The 18,186-nt window shown below is 41.4% G+C and overlaps 1 protein-coding gene across 3 annotated transcripts in view; it reads left to right on the forward strand.

Moving 5' to 3' along the window:
- Cep85l (centrosomal protein 85 like) overlaps positions 1 to 18,186 on the forward strand; it is a 79,565-nt gene that overhangs the window by 33,076 nt on the left and 28,303 nt on the right. For all 3 annotated transcript variants that reach the window (XM_003479744.5, XM_063235103.1, XM_063235104.1), the window contains exons 4-5: positions 11,512 to 11,630; positions 15,479 to 15,596. In XM_003479744.5, coding sequence (XP_003479792.3) covers positions 11,512 to 11,630; positions 15,479 to 15,596 — 237 coding nt within the window. The remainder of the gene's footprint in view (positions 1 to 11,511; positions 11,631 to 15,478; positions 15,597 to 18,186) is intronic.

Here is an 18,186-nt window from a genome sequence, read left to right on the forward strand (position 1 = left end):
TTGTCAGTGATGACTGGATGCTGAGAAACCTATAGTGGCCTACAGTAATTTGTTAGAGATAACACAGCTGGCTTACACAGGATGCACTGAGAACTCAGATCTAGGTATGTGTCTAGCTGTAACTCCCGATGGGTTGGTGTGTTGTGTGAAGAGCGCATGGGTCCTGTCATACAGCAGCGTGTATCAGCTGGAAAGCTCTCCATGTGGAGATAGAAGTGTTGTTGGGCCCTGTAACTAGTTCTGGAAAGTCTGCTCCAGGTTTGTCTGCTGGGTCCGTACGTGTTGGAAAGTGAAGCTTAGGAAAGGGACCATTATTAGTGCGCTGTGCTCATTCTAAGAAAATAGCACTGGCACCACTGAGCTGGAGAGACTCAGAAACCACAGAAGACTGAACAAAGGGTGTCTGTGTGACCTCACGTGTGCAGACTGACTTAAAAACCATGTTATGTGCACATCACATGCGTTACTTCCCAGGGCACTCACTATGTGAATATTGGAGTTGGAAAGGAATCACACTTTCCAGATTTCTTGACTTTGTTTGTTAGGTTGGCTGATGGTGATGAGGAAATTCTAGGTGGGCATGGTGAAGGGTTGCTGGGTGGTTCGCATTATCCTGCAGAAGTTTTGGGGCAGATCAGAAATCCTCCTCCATTCAGGAGGAGGGGAAGGATATGAATGGTTAGGACAGTAGGATAGGCGTGGAATCCCAAGAGGGTAAGAGTAAAGAAAGGTCATACTGGAAGTCCGTGTTCCCCAAACTGAGCCTTTTGAAAAATTTCTTTTTTTCCTCATTGGATTCATAATACTATAATCTTTAATACTTTACAAGCTTTTAACATTGGTACATGCATAGCCAGCTTTTACTTGTATAGTTATTTTAATGGTAATACTTTTTGGTGTTTTAGTAACAAGCACCCATGAAATCACCATCTAAGAAAAGGCAGTATGTTCACAATAGCAAAGGTCTTAGTCACAGGTCTGATCACGTTTCCCTGGTCTTCTCAGTCGAGGAAGTGATTATTTTGAATCCTTAGTTTATTTTTTTGCTTTTGTTTTTATATAATTTTTATATATGCCCTGAAGATATTTTTTACTTTTCACTGACGTGTATGGTGATGTGTGTAATATTTTACACCGAACATTTAAGCTTCAGCCTGAGATGATGTCAGGTGGGCAGAGGATTCAAGGGAGCATTTGAACATGAGGATCATTTAACTGGTAATTAAAGCATTTTAGTATATAGACAGGGTCATGAAACAGTACATTGCAAACTTTGAATGAACTTCTGATGTAAGATCTTAAAGATAAGGAAGTTTTTGTTTTTGTTTCTTGTTGTACCCCAAAAAGGAGACCCTGAGATGTCCAAAAACAGGCAAGATGTCTTTAAAAGAAAAAGGAGCACTTTATTTAAGCTGGCACTAGTGACACAGTGCAGTTGGAGTTTGCAAAGCTGTGTAATGGGGTTAAAATTTTGTCAGACTTTTATAAGAAAAACCACAAAACCAATGATGGGGGGAAGGACAAAAATGAGGAAGACCTTTGTTCCCCCTTGCTTGAGGACAGGGAATCTATGGGAAGTTTCCAAGTTGGTGGTCAGCCATTTTCTTCTTCACAGGAATTTACAGCCTTTGGTCTACTAATTCCAGGAATATCTGCTTTTCAGTTATGATGGCAAGGGTTAAGATGAAGTGTGGGAACAAAGGTTGACACAGCAAACAGGTTACCCTGAGTAAGGATGATGCATACAGGACAGTATGGCACCGCTGCAGTTAATTTACAACAATGTGGTGCTCCAGGCTGGTCAGCTGTGAAAAACAGCTGTGTTTGCGAAGGGAGTTAAAAGGCAATAGGTCAGATAACTAGGGCAATGGCCAACATAGAGCAGGATGACAATGCTCTTTTAGCTAGTGCACAGCATTTTTGTTCTTCAGTTGGTCATCCCAGACACCTAGAGATTTTATTTTATTACCAGGGGTGCCTTTCCATTAGACATTTGACAATTACTGTCTTAAATTTTAAAGCCACCTAAGGAACAATTAGTTGAAAACACAGTTTAAAAAATGAGACTGAGAGGATACTGGAGGAGACTTAGAGTATAGGAATCTCTTCTGGGGCAGGGGAGGGAGGCCGCTCCTCAGGGGGAGGAAGAGCCCTGGGACGAAGCCCTTGAGGTGTTGTGAGGTCCCTGAAGGACAAGGCTTGGCAGCTGTTTGCAAGCCCAGTTTGCTTTTTCATCACTGTCTGAATTGTCAACACATTTTCTTTCCTTATTAAATATCTCAGCCATGAACTGTAAGAGGCCAGATAGTCTAAGAAAAAGAAGAGAGAGGGTACGTGTGTGTGTGTGTGTAAACCTACAGAAAATGTTCTAAGTGACAGAGGCACTGTTGCACATAGAGGTTTCAAGGGAATTGTTAGTTTATAAGTATTGTGGAAACAAAACATTTTGCTCTGAGAATCTAACTGGTAGTGCAGGCTACCCCAATAGAACAAGGAAATTCGGACTTCAAAGTAAAATGAGCACATAACTAAACAGCAGTGTGGCTACAGTTTCTAAGGGATAGTGTATTTTATATGAAGGACACTGGGAGAACCAAGCTAAAATATAACAGGACCACATGTCCTGCGAGACAGATGCAACTGCGAAAGTCAGCCCTCATGTCTGCGATGGCCACCTTGCTAGTCCACTCTCAAGGTGATCACAGCTTGGCGCATGGTTTTTGCTGTGTCCTTACAGACATGAAACTTAACATCGCTGTACCTGGCAGCTAAGCTTTTGGGGCTACTGCATGGGTTTTGTATACAGAATGAAAACATTAGACTCACCCTTTGTCCTCTGCTGGACTCGCCACGACTAGGAAACCAAGTACAGATTACTGCTGTGGATCTTCATTTCCAGAGCCTCATGGACCCTCCTCTGAACTTTATTTTATAGAGTTTATTAGCTAACTAGTCTTTCTTTTCTTCAACCTGATGTCCAAGTTGCCATTCTTAGGCACAAATTGGATTGTCAGTCATGCTGAAACTTTCCATTTTGTCCATTTCTTCTGAGTTAAACACCTAAATGTGATAGCATTATGTACAGATAAACTCCCATCTGGCCTTGCCCTCCAGTACCACTGTAATGTTGTTCACCTTGCTGCTGTGTTATTGGTCTCTAGTTCTTTTATTGTAGGCAATTAAGTTAGGTAGAAATTAATACACAGAGAGGAACTTGGCTCTCAAGGAAGTCAGTGAAAAATAAAGATACCAGAATGGTGGCTGGAGGCGCATCTGAAGAAGGCCAGCCCTCAAGATGGAGATGGTATGGCCAGGCCTGGGATAAGCAGTAACTTGAGATTATATTGTACTTAGCACCTGCAGGTTCAAAATACAGATTAGCATCAGTCATCCAGGTGAGTGACCAGAGCTTCCCCAAAACGCCTTTATTCTTTCCATGAGCCCTTGCTATGAACCCAGCCTCCCTACTAGATCAATAAAGCAGTTATAATCCTACAGGTTGATCATAGTTTGACGCATATTGTGACTTTCCTTTATAAATTACCACTGACAAAGAGCCTTGGTGACAACCCACTTTCAGGACCCTTCCTGTCTCTCAGGAGCTCTCTCAATAAATCTTTCCTATTCTTAATCTGCATTATTCCTTGGAATTCATTCTTTGATTTCAGAGGACATGAACTCAGCCATCTGATAACTGGCTGGTTGGGAATTACACTTTTGTGTCACCTTCCTTCCTGTTTTATTGTTTGGGGTGGGAGGAGTTTTGTTGTTCAGAGGTAGGTATGGAAGAGCCCTGTTTTGTTTGTTCCTAATTGTTTCAGTTATAAGTGCTTATCTCTTAGAATTCAGACAAGTTAGAAGTTGAGTTTTACAGATGCATGTATTTTCTTTGCTGTGACTTTATGAATAGAGACTGATGTTTTCCTAATCTCCCTACACTGCTTGCCCCTTAGAAGTCTCAGTGTTTTTTAGAGTTAATAAATATTTTTAGAGTTAATAAATATTTCGAATATTATTTTGCCTTTCTAGTATACTATTAAAAGATGAGCTGAAAGCAGGTAGAAGTGAGAACTCTCTTGTCCAGAATGCCTGCTCCCAGAGCCTGAGATTTGACTTGCGCATGATTTCATAACTTGATTACATTTTGACCGTGTGTAACATTGAAGAGCAGAGTTTCAGCAGATGGAACTTGATTATCTAATTGGCTTTGGTGTCCTGATGGCTCTGTGAAACAGAGACACATCCCCAAGAACAAGGTGGAGGTGACCTGTGGTGGAGTCTGAGGAATGCAGCAAGAAGGGGACAAACAGCTGGGCCTAGCAGCCAGTCCATCCTCAGGCTGGGCCCAAAATGAGGACTGCCCCCAGCCGTGATGACATTAACACAGGAGTCTCTGGGTTCGGCTTATGAATGGGGAGCTGGACTTTGGTTGTCGTTCTTATCTTCCTCTCTTCTTTCCCTTATGATTTTCAGGACTTTATTCTGTTTTTTTAAAAAACTAATTAAAGCTCAGTTGTTCTGGTCATACTAACCTAGCTTGAAAAATACATTTTTTAAAAAAAAAGCGATTTCAGGCTACTCTTTTAAAATAAACATGTAAATTTCATAGAAGTCAGTTGTGAGCTACTCCTTTAGCCACACTTCTAGCTGTTGATTGCTTTGCCTTCATGGATCTTAAATTTTTGAAGATTCTTAACTGCATCTAAAAGTATGTTCACTGAGCGATTTTTCTTAGTGTGTTTGGACATTTTCATGTGATTATATATTACAAGTTTTACAACTTATTTTTAGTGTGTAAGAGCATTGCATGCACCACAATTTATTGAATTACTCATTGAATATTAGGTAATGTATAATTGTTGCCATTATAAACTATAAAAATACTGATTTATATGAATGTTAACAAATCCAAAATCTGTTTATCTCCTGCCTTTATATCTAATGGTAGTTTATACATAGATGATCAGGCTCTTCAGTGAATTTGATTTGCACATGAAATCCAATTTAATAATATTCAAAGATTAGTCAGTTATGCTTTTATTTGTAACTAGAGGAGCCTGAGAAAATGAGCTAGCAAGATAATTTGGGGATAGGATGGTTAAGGGTGATCTGTGAAACAGTGAGTGAGCAGCCAGAGCCAGACGCTGGTATTCATTAGCAAACCATGGAGTTCTGCCTGGTGTTGAGGTCCAGTGCCTTGTGAACTGCGCCTCCCTGCTCGTGCATCTCTGATCACCTCAGGTAGGAACTTCTGTCACATGGTTGCTTCTATCTGTAGTTTAGCTGAGGTTTTATGAAATAAAAGTACAGCTGACCCTTGATTTTTCCAATAGAGGTTATATAATTGGATTTTGATATATGTGATTCACATTACCTTATAAAGCAAGAGATGTAAAATGTCCTAGTGGAAAAAAAATTGATAAGCATGCATCTATTTTAATGTTTTCCCAGTCTCTTACTTAATGTACCAGAAACGTGCATGCCATGGTATCTGTCGGTAGAGCTGTACTTCCTCTTTAACCCATCTCAATTAAGAGGACTCAAGACTGTGCCCTCCATTCTCATTTGCTGGGCAGGTGGTCAAAGGCAGTGATGGGCTCCAGGCCAGTCCTAGCATTCAGGTCAAGGTCATGGTTTTGGCAGTGCCATTTGTTAAGCTCCCCCCATTAATGTATTCTTTTTAAAAACAAGTTTATTGCTTATTTGGGACCAACTTTGTTGACTGTAACATTAATACAGATTTTTAAAAAATTAACTTGAAGAATTATCTAAAAATTCAGTGCATTATGTAGATTTAACTTACGAGAATTAAGTACTTTTGAAATCTTGCACTTCCAAAGTAGACTTTCAAATCTGTCTGTTTCACAGCAAACTAAAGTTACAGGTTAGGATGAGGTTCCTGGTACCTGCTGGCCCAACCAAAGTGAGTGCAGGGCTGTAGAGGTGGTGAGAGGAGGCGCTGACCTTTGGATGGAGAATGCTAGCTTGCTGTAGCAGTCTCCACACTTAAATATGAGACAGTTGGTGGTCAGCAGACGTTGCCAGTTAGTGCCCAAACACCAGGGGGACTGAGGGATCAGGCTCCACCTTGGTGGTGCCGACTAAACTGGCAGTCTGTGCTGGTGGACAGAGTTTTGGGTTTTCTCAAAGGCTATGAAATGCACTTGAAGATTCTAGCTGCTGATTCTCTTTGTCAGTTCTGTGTTATGGACCAGGTGATGAACTGGACAGACTCAGAATTAGAAACAATGGAGAGGCACTGATCAGCTTGTGTCCTGACCACAGGAGCTCGTCAGTTTCCACTCTGCCTCTCTTCTTGTGCCTTGAGAAGACTTTCTATTGTTGACTCCTGAAATGGTTTTTAATGATATTCTTAACATATGGAAGTAGAAAACATTAGTAGCCCGGAATTGCCGTGCTAAAAAAGAAAAAATAGTAGTTTATGAATGGTAAAGGGAAGTTAGGTCATCCCAGATGGTGATGAGGTCATCTTCATGCCCCTTTGAGAACCACCATTAAGGTGATTCTTTTGTACCCTTTTGGGAAAGTTATTTGATATATTTTTAAGTAATTTAGGCAGCGCTTTGATCCCAGAACATTTTATCATTATATTTTTTCTTTTATCTCGTAATATAAAATAAGTCAAAAGATTTTATAAAGTTTATTTGGTAATCTGAGTTCAGAAATATTCTAGCACTTGTTTTAGTAGAAGCTGGGCCCATAGTCTGACCTTTGTTAATGCATAACCTTGGGCAGGATGCAGAGTAGATCCTTGTTAGATATCTTAGTTTTTTGAGTGCCAGTAATAGTTATCTGATTTATTAATTATGAGATACTGATTCATTAAATTCTTCTGTTAATATATTTCATCTTAAATTTAAAAAGTAAGTTAGAAGAATAAAAGATTTGGAAAAGGCTATAGTAAAATTCATGATTACTGTTCATTAGAAGATTTAAGCTTCATTTCTTCTATCTCATCTTCTAATTGATTGGTTTAAGAGAGTGGTTTACTTCTCTTATGTTTGATAGAGCTTATGTTTCTCCACTACTGTTGCATCATGGCTGTAAAGAGATTATGATTCATGCATGGATCTTTTCTTTGCTGACATTTAAAAAAACACGGTACTATTAACATATAATAAACACTAACCAGATTGATTTTTGAGAGGAATATGTCCCTCCTTTCAAATAAAGTTAAATTGAAGGTTCTCTTTGTTTTCATTTTTAGCTATAATGTATATCGGAATTTTCCTTGTTGATTTATTTTAATTATGATTTCTTTTAATCATTTTTTTTCCAGCGTCTTTTGCCATTAAATAACCCATTGTGCTTGAATTTTATTTCAGTAAAGTGTATTAGGATGACAAGTAAGGAGAGCATTATGGAGTCAGTAGTAAAAATAAACCAAAGAAATAAAAAAATTATTAAAATATAGTTCTATAATTTAAATTTTGAAGGTCAGAATGAAGACTTCATCTTGTAATGAGTAACTGAGGAAAAGAGTTATTAATAGAATGTTTTTAATGTGTGTTTAGTTTTCGTCTTTTTTTGGTTGGAAAATATGCAGCAGTGTATTTTGTATGTAATTACATGGGCTTAGTCTTACATACTTTTTTATGCACAATGCTTTGAATAGTCACATAATGTTTTTCTTAGTGAACACAAGCTTTTTAAGTTCTGGTTATTTTGTTTATTTGTTATTTTTCATTCTTCTTCATTATTGAGCTCTGTGAATGTATTTACTTTTTAGTGAGGTATTGAGGATCTTTTTACCAAAGAGCACTTGTAGAGTATCTTTGCTGATAGCTGATTCCAGGAGCCAGAGGAAGACTTGCTGTGCTATTTGACAAGCTGTGAGTGCTGACCAGCCAGGGACAAAGGCAGATGAAGGAGAGCAAGATAAAAGACTTAAGTACTACAGAGGTGATGTTCTGCTGCAGAGGGTAGCATGGGACCAGCTAAATTTAACTGGATTCCTCCAGGCCAAAGAATTGGGAGCTATTTTCAGTTGCATTATAGTGAACTTTTATTAGAAGTGTGTGTGACCATTAGTGACATATTTTGGCAACTTTTCATAGTATCTGAGTCTTATCTAAGTAGCATGTGTTTGAGATTGTTCTAGATGCCCATGGTCCCTGTTCACTTATGACAATTGAATGTGCCATTTCGAGCAGAAGTATATACATACGTCTTTCTAGGTCTGTAAATGGGTCTACATGGAGACGTTCAGGGTTCTTTGACTAGTAGATTAGTATTTTCTTCTCTCACCGTTGAAGAACAGTGTATCTTACACAGTTTTTAGGTATAATAACTAAGTGAAGAATTCTGTCCTCTTGAGTTTGAAACTGATGTTGAAATATTTTATGACATTCTTTCTGTTCCTTACTCATGTTAATTGGAAGTTACAAGCCTTTATATACTTTTCACATTTTCATGTCTAGTAAAGGCTTTATTATTTATAAGCTAAGTTTAAATTATGACGTTCTCCATGATTACTTTTAATGGCTGCAGTCAAGTAGAAACACGACTACTTGAAATTTTGTATAGAACAGTGTGACAACAGCACTTTTATATTTTATAAGTACATGAATTTTAATATTTTTTGATCAAATAGTACCTAGACTCCCTGGAATTTGGTAATAATACATACTTTTACTACCAAAATATAACCACCATACAATGGCTTGTATCTCGTGGTCAGTTATGGTTTTATTGAATTAGAGTTCTCACTGTTTTCTGACTCCCTGTGCAGCGGTTATCTGATCTGCATTAAGAGCAGGTTAGCTTCTGTTGTGGTAGCGTCTCTGTGCTTCAGAGCAGGGGCAAGGCCCTCATGCAGGCTCATCCCCACCCGCCTTGCTCCTCCATTCCTGGTGTGACCTTGGCCTCCCTCTGGCCTCCACCTGGTGGCCCTCCAGACACAGGCGCTTGAGGAGAGCACCAGCGAGTTGAGGAGATGGCGTTCTGCTCAGGGCAGCTCATCTTGACCTCTGCAGGGCCAGCAGAGAGGTGCGGGTATTTCCTGTGACCGTGATGTTTTATTTTGCTGAGGTCCAGCACTTATAAAAGCGCTCAGCTGTGTTGCCTCTCAGCAGCACTAACACGTGCCCACACACCCCCATCCTCATGACCCCACTCAGGTGGAGACATAGTCTCTGGTGAGTTGCACCTTTTCTCAGTCTGCATAGCCACACCCCCCCTTCCCACCCATTTCCACTCTTCTGACTTCCGTCATCGTCTGATTACGGTTCTGTGTCAGGTTTCACCCACATGATACAGTATAATAACGGTCATTTTATTACCTTGTAGTGTTCCTCTGTACACATTGACCGCACTTAATTTGCCATTCCTTTGTTGACACCCGTCTGAGTTGTTTCAAAGTGATGTCATTCAGTTCTTTTTGCTTTTAGTATTGTCAAATGCAGTGTATATAAATATTTACTTGGAATAACTTTTTAAAAAACCAAGTAAAATATATCCATTGTAGTAGTCATACTGAAGTGTAACTTACAGTGGTGAAGTTCAGCCTTTGGACTTGCGTAGCTTGAGTTGTTTTTTTTTTTTTTTTTTTAATCGCTACCAGGGATCAGACTCACGTCTGTGTGCTTTTGAGGCAGGCACTTATGCCGTTGAGCTAAATCCCCAGCCCCATAGCTTGAGTTTTGAACAAGGCATGTGGTCCTGTCACCACACGAGCCTGGTGGACGTGGATTACACCAGCCCAAGAGGCCAATTTGCTCCTCTGTGTCAGTCTTCTACCCACCTCAGGCCGGCTCTGATCTGATTCTTGCTTCATGCAGTTTGCTGTGTTGAGAGGTCATAAGCAGAATCAGCCCTGGAGAATGGCTTCCCTGCTTAGAATGATGCTTTTAAGGTTCATGTGTGTAGTTGCATGTAGCTGCTATTTTTATTTCTAAGTTGTAGTGCATTTCATAGATGTAGCACCATTTATTAGTTAATGAATGTGTAAATTGTGTTCATTTTGGATGATTTTGAGTGAATATTTGCCTACAGATCTTTGTGGATATGTTTTTATCTTTTAAAGCACAAATAGGAAGATTCCATTCCCCACTGAATTATCTTTGCTTTTTTGATGAAAATCAGTTGACCATGATGTGTGAGTGTGTTTGTGACTTCTTTCGTTATGCTGGCTTATGGTTCCTGTTAATACCACACTCTCATGGACAATACAGAATAATGAGCAACAAGGGAAGAAACAAAAGAAAGCTTTGCTGTTGTAAAAGCAGTTAAATAATATATCAATGAATAAACATGGCCATGTTCCAGTAACACTTTCTTTTGGATACTGAATTTTTCACTTAGTGTAATTTTCATGTATCACAAAATATTTTTCTTCTGTTTTCATTATTTGAAAATATAAAATCAAATTTTAATTTTCAGGCCATAAGGCATAGTTTTCAGGGAGTGAACTTCTCTCTGGGAGGCTGAGGCAGGAGGATTGCAATTGAAGCCCAGCCTGGGGAACCTAAGGACTTAAGGAGACCCTATTTCAAGGAATGAAAAAATGGCTGTGATGTAGATCAGTGTGAAGATTCTGGGTCCAGTCCCTAGTACTAAAGGAAAAAAAAGGAGGACACCAGAATTTTTGCATTTGGGTTCATCCTTATGGCTTTATCTTATCTTGACTGTATCTATATGTCTTTATATCCTATTTCCAAATAAAGTCACTTTCTGATGTACTGTGGGTTACAGTTTGAGTGGGTCCTTTTGAAGAGATAGAACTGAATCTGTTGATACCAATGTGGAAAAAAGTTTTATTGTTTCGTTGATAGAAGTTGGAGCATTATCTGTGATGGTGGCTTTTATTGTTTTTTGACTTATTTTAAACATCTGAAGTTTTATCTTAAATTCTCAGCATTGTTTTTTGAACTGCATAATTTACAGTAGAGATGAGTAACCATCCAGATTGTCTCCATAGCAGTCATATTTCCCTGGCAGGGTGCACTGCCTGTGACAGTGTGTGTGATTCTGGAGCCCTCGTGTGATGAAGTGCTGAGATGGTGCTTGGAAGTTTGGAGTCCGAGTGTTGCAGTGGCTCGTTGATTTCTTGTGATCACCCCTGGGAGTGCTGTCTCCTGGAGCTTGGTGCCTTCCTTTGGTACTCCTTCCTATGACACTGATTCATCTCCTGTTTTAAAGTCACTTCCAGGGGCTGGGCGTGTAGCTCAGTTGGTCAGCATTGTAGAAGCCCTGGGTTCAAGTCCAGTACTGGAAGATGAAAAGTCACTTCCACCAGCTACCAGCAGTCTAATCATGGTCTTACCATTAGTCATGTTAGGTATCTCATTGCCCTCAAGCCTTCCTTAGACTTTCACACTTACTGTGCAATCTGCTTGAACTTATTCGTTGTGTTTTATTCCTAGATGTGATTTCGGAAATTGAAGTGAGTGCTTTTCTTTCCTAATGAAGGTGACTGGGGGAGACAGGAGGGGCCCTCAGCACTGCCTTCAGGCCCCTCTGTATGCTAACGCTGTCACTCTCTCTGTGCAGGCTCTGACGGTGTCGCGGCAGAGTTACTCGCCGTCTGGCTTTCAGGATTTCAGCAAGTGGGAATCAATGCTGAAGATAAAAGAAGGACTTCTGAGGCAGAAAGAAATTGTTATTGATCGGTGAGCACATTTTTATTCAGTATTTCAGGCAAATGGAGATGGAGTTTAATGACACAAACCACTTTGCACTTGACTCAGAGTTTGAGAATTTATGGGTGCACTGATGCTGCCTGTTGGGCCTGCCCAGTCCAGGCCTTTCGGGAGCCAACATGTGGAGGGTTGGTCTGTCTGTGGGGTTCCTGTTGCCTCTGTGTGAACTGCACTGCATGGAGCTCCCTGTCTGGATGGCCCAGGTATGGCAGTGCTGCAGCAGATGGCACCCCTGTGCTTCATCTTTTGACACTGACAGAAGGGAGGGCTTCTCTCCAGCAGCCCTGCCCTTCACAGACAGGCGTGAGGCCTGAGGCCTCACAGGACAGTGGTGAATGTTTGAAGTAACTGAGAGATAAGAACTGTGCAAGTTTTTGACACCCAAAACTTGCATAGATTGTAAAGGAGGAGAAGGGCTAATCCGGACAATCAAGTGGATCACTTGGCTGGCTCATTAGGCTCCTCCATGGGACTGTGGCCCTTGGAGATTGTGGCTCTGGCAGTTCCTGGAGGCAGAATGGCCTCTGTCCTTGACCAGAGGAAGTGACAGAATGAAGATATGGCCCCATGGTGCTGTGGGAAGGGGCGATGGCGTGAAGAAGGTTGGATGATGTAGCCCGGGTGTCCCCTCCGAGTGTCTTGGCTGTGACAGACTCCTGCATGCCTGCACAGAGGAGACGGGGATGCAGACAACCCGTGCCCTTCATCGCTGGCTTTGCCCAAGACACGGGGATGCTGGTGGCTGGCTTACACCGCCTGCTGCTCCCGCTGCTCTGTCGTGGTTGCAGGTCCAGCTAACTGTGCCCCTGGGTAGGGTGCAGCACAGTCACCAGGATAGTAGTGGTGGGCTTGTTTTGTTTCATTTATTTTATTCTTTGAGGCAGTATAGTTGGCCTCAAACTCTTGATCCTCGTGCTGTGGCCTTCTAAGTTCTAAGATCATAGGTGTGCACCTGCTGATTGTGGACATTTCTGTAAACAGCCTGCCATGCCCAGTACTTTAAGCCACCTTAGGATTTTCTTTGCACATTTTTTATAAGGTTTAAGTAACCAGTGTTTTTAATATTGTGTGTAAAACAGTGGAAGAGAAACCAGCTTTGCTTCAACATTTAAGTATAAAATTGTTTAGGTATAAAAACATACAGAGCACTAAAAATTAGAAGCAAATACTTAACTTTCTCCACAGGAAGTAGACTAGGAGCTTTAAAATATTGGTGACACATGTAGAAACTGTTTCAGAGATGGGTGACAGGACTTGCTGTCCAGTTAAACAGAACCAGAATAAGAGTGCCTGCTGGACCTCCTGCTTAGGGACATGCTGTGGCTGATAATGCTTTTCAGGTCTCTACTAAAAATTACTTAGTATTATTTTTGAAAATATCAGTATACCCAACGTGTGAGAGAAAAATGTGTTTGTTACTCTGTATGTCTTTGTAGTAAATGACTGCATTGTCAAAACAGAACAAATGTTTAGGAAAAACAGTTACAGTAGAAACCGGGTTTCTGAGTATGCCTGGTCTCTTGAAAAAAATGTGTAGATTAGCTTTGTGGTCATCACAGAAAACCTAGGGAACTGGTGCTTTATTCTCTCACATTTACCACTGTAACCCTGTAGGTGATTCTGAGAGCGGGCTTGGTCTCTTGCACTTTGATTTACTGTACCTCTCTGCGTAGGTGAAGGAGTTTTGCCACTGAAACGAACTGGAGTTTTTGATTAATGGCGTTTTAGGCAGCTCCCCTTCTCCAGCTTTATAACATGAAGATTAAATGAATGAGTGTATATGTAAGAAAATCCTAATGTTCTGCCTTATGCATGATAGCCATCTACAAAATGGCAGTCACAGCAACATGCTTTTTTGCATATAATGAGGTTTAATTAATCTGATTAATTAAATCTAATTTGCTCATCTCTGCTCCCTGACAGAAGAGGACTTTCCTGTATGGTTTTTAACTCTTAATAATTATCAAATCTTCATTCTGAGAAAATAGCCTCATTTTAATAGAAAAAACAGTCAGATTTCTGGGTTAACCTGTGTCGTTGCATATACATAGGTCTGCTGATCGCTTGCCCATTGTCAGGTTAGGGTTGTAGCTTGGTGGCAGAAAACTTGCCTAGTGTGTGCAGGACTCTGGATCGATCCTTAGTGCTGTCCAGAAAAGCCCTTTTAAATAGCTGGCACTTTTGAACTGTGTTCCACTGAGTTGATCAGCCAAGGGTTAATCATTGCACTTGAGAATGACCCACAGAGAGAACGTCTAACTCTTGTGGAGGCTGCTGAGTTAGTACTGTTAGTGACACTACTTCAAGAATGTCCCATCTTGTCATAGTTGACAACAGGCTGTATATATACCTCTCATTTAGTTACATATGGAAGTAAAAATACATTGTTGTTTCAGGGAGACCTTTTAAAATCAATGAATTCTTTGCTGCAGTGTAGGTACCTTTTAAATTAAATGGTTAATGACCTTTTAGGTCATTTGCTTTATATACGATTTATCGTAGAGTGAAAAGAAGGCCTGCCTGTATATGTCAGGACTACACAGAGCATCTCACACTCACAGGTTTAATGAACTGTAATTTGTGAGCCTATGCTTGTGACAGACACTTTGTAGCACCTGTCTTTTACTTTGACACATAATGAAGAAGTTATTTATTCTCTATCTTTAGTGTTAAAATGAGACTTGATCATTTTATCAGAAAATTTGAGCACCCAAATACCATTTTAGTCATTTGTTTATAAATGATTTTGGTTGTTTTTATGTAGACCTATGGAATCAGTTAAAGAATGAATGTTTGAGTATCTTCTGTTGGTATAGTATACTGCGATTCAGTTCTGACAGTGAACTTCACAGACTGAGAGTGATTCCACAGCAGGATAGCCCTATGTAGATACCATGCAAGGGGTGGATGTACCCTCATCACCCAGATTGATTCAGTGAGGCGACCTCACACTGATGCTGGAGGTCATCAGTAGCTCTGTTGTCACAAAGTGTGGAGCACATTCTGGATGAATGGAAATGGAGATTTTAAGTCAGTGGAGTTCCTGACTGTCTTAGTGCTGAGACAAAATACTGAACACCCACAAGTTAAAGGAGGAAATAATTTATTTAGGTTACAGTTTATAGAGGTTTTAGTCCATAGTCTGCTGGCTCTAAGGGAGGGCAATGTGGCAGAGGGGCATCGCTGAGGAGAAACAGTTCTTGGCAGGGCAGGTAGCAGCAGCAAGCAGTGGCAGTGGCCCTGTTTCTGTTCCATGCAGGTGACCTGCCCAGAGGGTGGGTAGCACTCACACCCAGGGTGGGACACGCTTAATCCTACCATCACACACTCTAGATCCAGCTGCCTCTGTAGAACCCCACCTGTGACCACATGAAACTTTGGAGAACCATCTAGATAGAAGCCATAGCATTGACCAAACAGGCAGCATCTCTCATAAGAGGTGAAAAGAAAGTAGAAAGCAAAGGGTGCATTGATTCCTTTGTTAGGATCTGGGAAACCAGGTCTACCAAAGAGTCATCCCACAGCTTGCACAGCGTTGTAGCTTTGAACGTTCCCTATTGTGGTTTCTGAAATTGACAATGTTGTTAAACTCTTGTGTCAAATTATTGCAGCACTAAAAGGTCTGCTTTTAACTTATTTTCTTCTTCTTCTTTTTTTTTTTTTTAAAGAAAAGTATATTCTTTTTTTTTTTTTATCGGTACCAGGGATCGAACTCACTACTGCCTGCTTGCAAGGCAGGCGCTTATGCCGCTGAGCTAAATCCCCAGCCCCAAGAAAAGTATATTCTTTGTAACGTAACCTCAGTTTTTGTTTTGCAGGCAGAAGCAACAGATTAGCCACCTCCATGAGAGAATAAGGGATAATGAATTGCGGGCACAGCATGCCATGTTAGGACATTATGTAAACTGTGAAAATCCCTATGTGGCTAATTTGCAGGTAAGGCTACCCCTTTTACTGCTAGTAATGAGGATTGAACCCAAGACTTCTGCACTGCTCTGTAGCTCTTTTTGTTATTTAGTGGGGGTGGGGGTGGGGGTGGTTCTCACTAAGTGACTAAATTCCCTGGGCTGGGCTTGAACTTGAATCCTGGAATTATTGGCATGTGTCATTATGCCCATTTGACAACAGAATATTTGATAGCTGTTACTTAATAAGGTATCTTGTGTTAATAATATACTTAGCTTATAAAATTTGGACATTTTAGTCAAGGTGTGAACTGGTAGTGTATTTCATGCATTTTACAGATATGGTAGCAGGTATCTACCTGTCTGTATCTTTCCAGGTTGTGTCCCTTTCAGGCACACACAGGAACCGCTATGGTCAGTTTCTAACACTTCTGTCCAGAGTTGCTGGGTAGCATCAGCAGACAAACATTTCATTACTTTAAAGGTATCAGAATGCATTGTTGACATCTGGTTTTTTCCTTTCTTTCCAGGCCTTGTGTGAAAGTATGACTTGTGTGGGCCTTGTCATGTTACTGTCTCTGAGAGTCATGTGTGGGGTTTTATCCTCTTAGCCATTGCACATGGTGTCCTCTCCGGAGTCGTGTACCACACGACTCAGGAGCAGGCGTGGGCATCACATGGTGTCCTCTCAGGAGCGGGCGAGTACACCAGGTGGTTTCCTCTCAGGAGTAAGTGTGACAGGCATGTCCTCCCAGGAATGAGCATATGAAGGAGAGGCTGGGCAGTCCCTTCCGGTGGCTTCCAAATGTGCTTCTATCGGGAGGGATGCTGAGCTACTTTTTGTCTAAGACCCACTCGTCTTTAGTTTTCTGGGAATTGTCTTTTCATTGGGTTATGGGTTTTGTTTATGGTTTTTATATAAACAATATATAGAAGAAATTTATATAAAAGAAATTAGCCTTTTAGCTATAATTTGATTTGAAAATAGTTGTCAGATTTGCTATTTATATAATCCTGTTTCTTTTTCTCTATGTAATTTTTTCTGCCATAAACTATTTCTAATGATTTCCACCTTTACAAAGGAGCCTATTTACCAAAACAGTTAGTGAGCATCCACTGTTAAATTCTGCTCTCATGATAGTACTTAGGAGGAAAGAGCACTGGGAGCACCCTTCGTCCACTCCTCCCTGGTGCATTGGCATCCGTTATGCGTGGCAGGGTCTGGGGCTGGAAATACAAATAGGACTAACACTCATTTTGCCCAGAACGAAGAGCACAGCTTAATGGGCCAGGAACAAAGGTCTGTGAGACCTTACAACAGACTTATGGGAGAAGCGGAAGAGCCCTTGTTCCAGTTACTACTTTTCCTTTGAGAGCTTTCCTTAAAATGTATTTGTATGTTTTCCTATATCAACTTTATAACTGGCTTACTGCTGGGGGGAGTGTTGGTATTTTCATTGGTATTGAAGTGAGGCCTGATAACATTGTAGTAAAACATAAACATTTCTATTTGTAAAGATTTTGTCCTCTTTGTTAAAGTGTTTATTCTTAGATTTTAAAAAATTATTTTAAGTGGAATTTTTCCCCTTTATTCTGCCTTCAAATGTGTTATTTATAAGTATTAAAGTGTTAGTAAAATCAGAAAATTTTGAGAACCACATAGCTTTAGATTTACCCCAGGCAGAGGTTTTCAACATGGAGCCTCCAGCTTCTGTCACACTTAGTGACGTACATAAACACTGCATTTTATTTTTGTTTGTTTGTTTTGAGATAAGAGTATTGCTGTGAAGTTCAGGCTGGCCTTGAACTCACTGTGTAGACTGGCCTCGGATTTACAATGATCCTCCAGCCTCAGCCTCCTGAGTCCTGGAATTACAGGAGTGTGACATCATGCCCAGCAAACACTGCATTGGAAAGCAGCGATTGTGGTGAGGAGATGAGAGAGGCAGTGTTTGTTACTGGCCGGCCGTGTGACTTGCAGCCACGTGGACCAGATCCAGTTGTGATGAGAGGGAGAGAGTGCACTGGGTGTGGGTGATGCTGCACGCCCCTAGGGTGAGCTGCCAGAGTAGGCGGGTCTAGTGTCAGTGGTCACTTGGAGGAGGCTGCATGGTCAGGAGCAGCTGCAGAAGTGACAGTCATCAGTGAGACTCATTGTTGTGAGGGTGGCTTGTTTTTCATGGGTACAGGTCTCAGTGGTCTACCCGCATGTGTGCCGACACCTTGGGTGACATTCACTGCTCCGCGGGTGCTGAGCAGTGAGGAGGACACAGACCCGGGGAAAGACACGGCCTTCAGCCTTCCTCTGAAAGGCGGAGGGAGGTTAGGCCTCTGGGCCTCTGGAGCTCTGGCCTCCAGCCTGCGGGCCCACCGTGCTCTGTCTGCTGCGCTTCGCCTGTGCGCTGTTCCGTTTCCTCCCAGGCACGCGGGTCTGCAGTGCGTTTGCACTCCGTGGCCCACCCTGCGCACGGCTCTGAGCTCGGCGACGGCTTCCAGCCTGTGCCCCTCAGCTAGCGCTGGGTGGTCTTGGCCTCCAGTGGCTGTGGCTGCAGCTGCACTAGCAAAGGTGGCGCCAGGCTGTGACGTGAAGGCGATGTGTGGGTGACGCCAACGTCTGACAC

The sequence above is a fragment of the Cavia porcellus genome, unplaced genomic scaffold, assembly GCF_034190915.1.
Source record: "Cavia porcellus strain 051 isolate PalLab524CR breed Dunkin Hartley unplaced genomic scaffold, mCavPor4.1 scaffold_24, whole genome shotgun sequence".
Classification (NCBI taxonomy): Eukaryota; Metazoa; Chordata; class Mammalia; order Rodentia; family Caviidae; genus Cavia; species Cavia porcellus.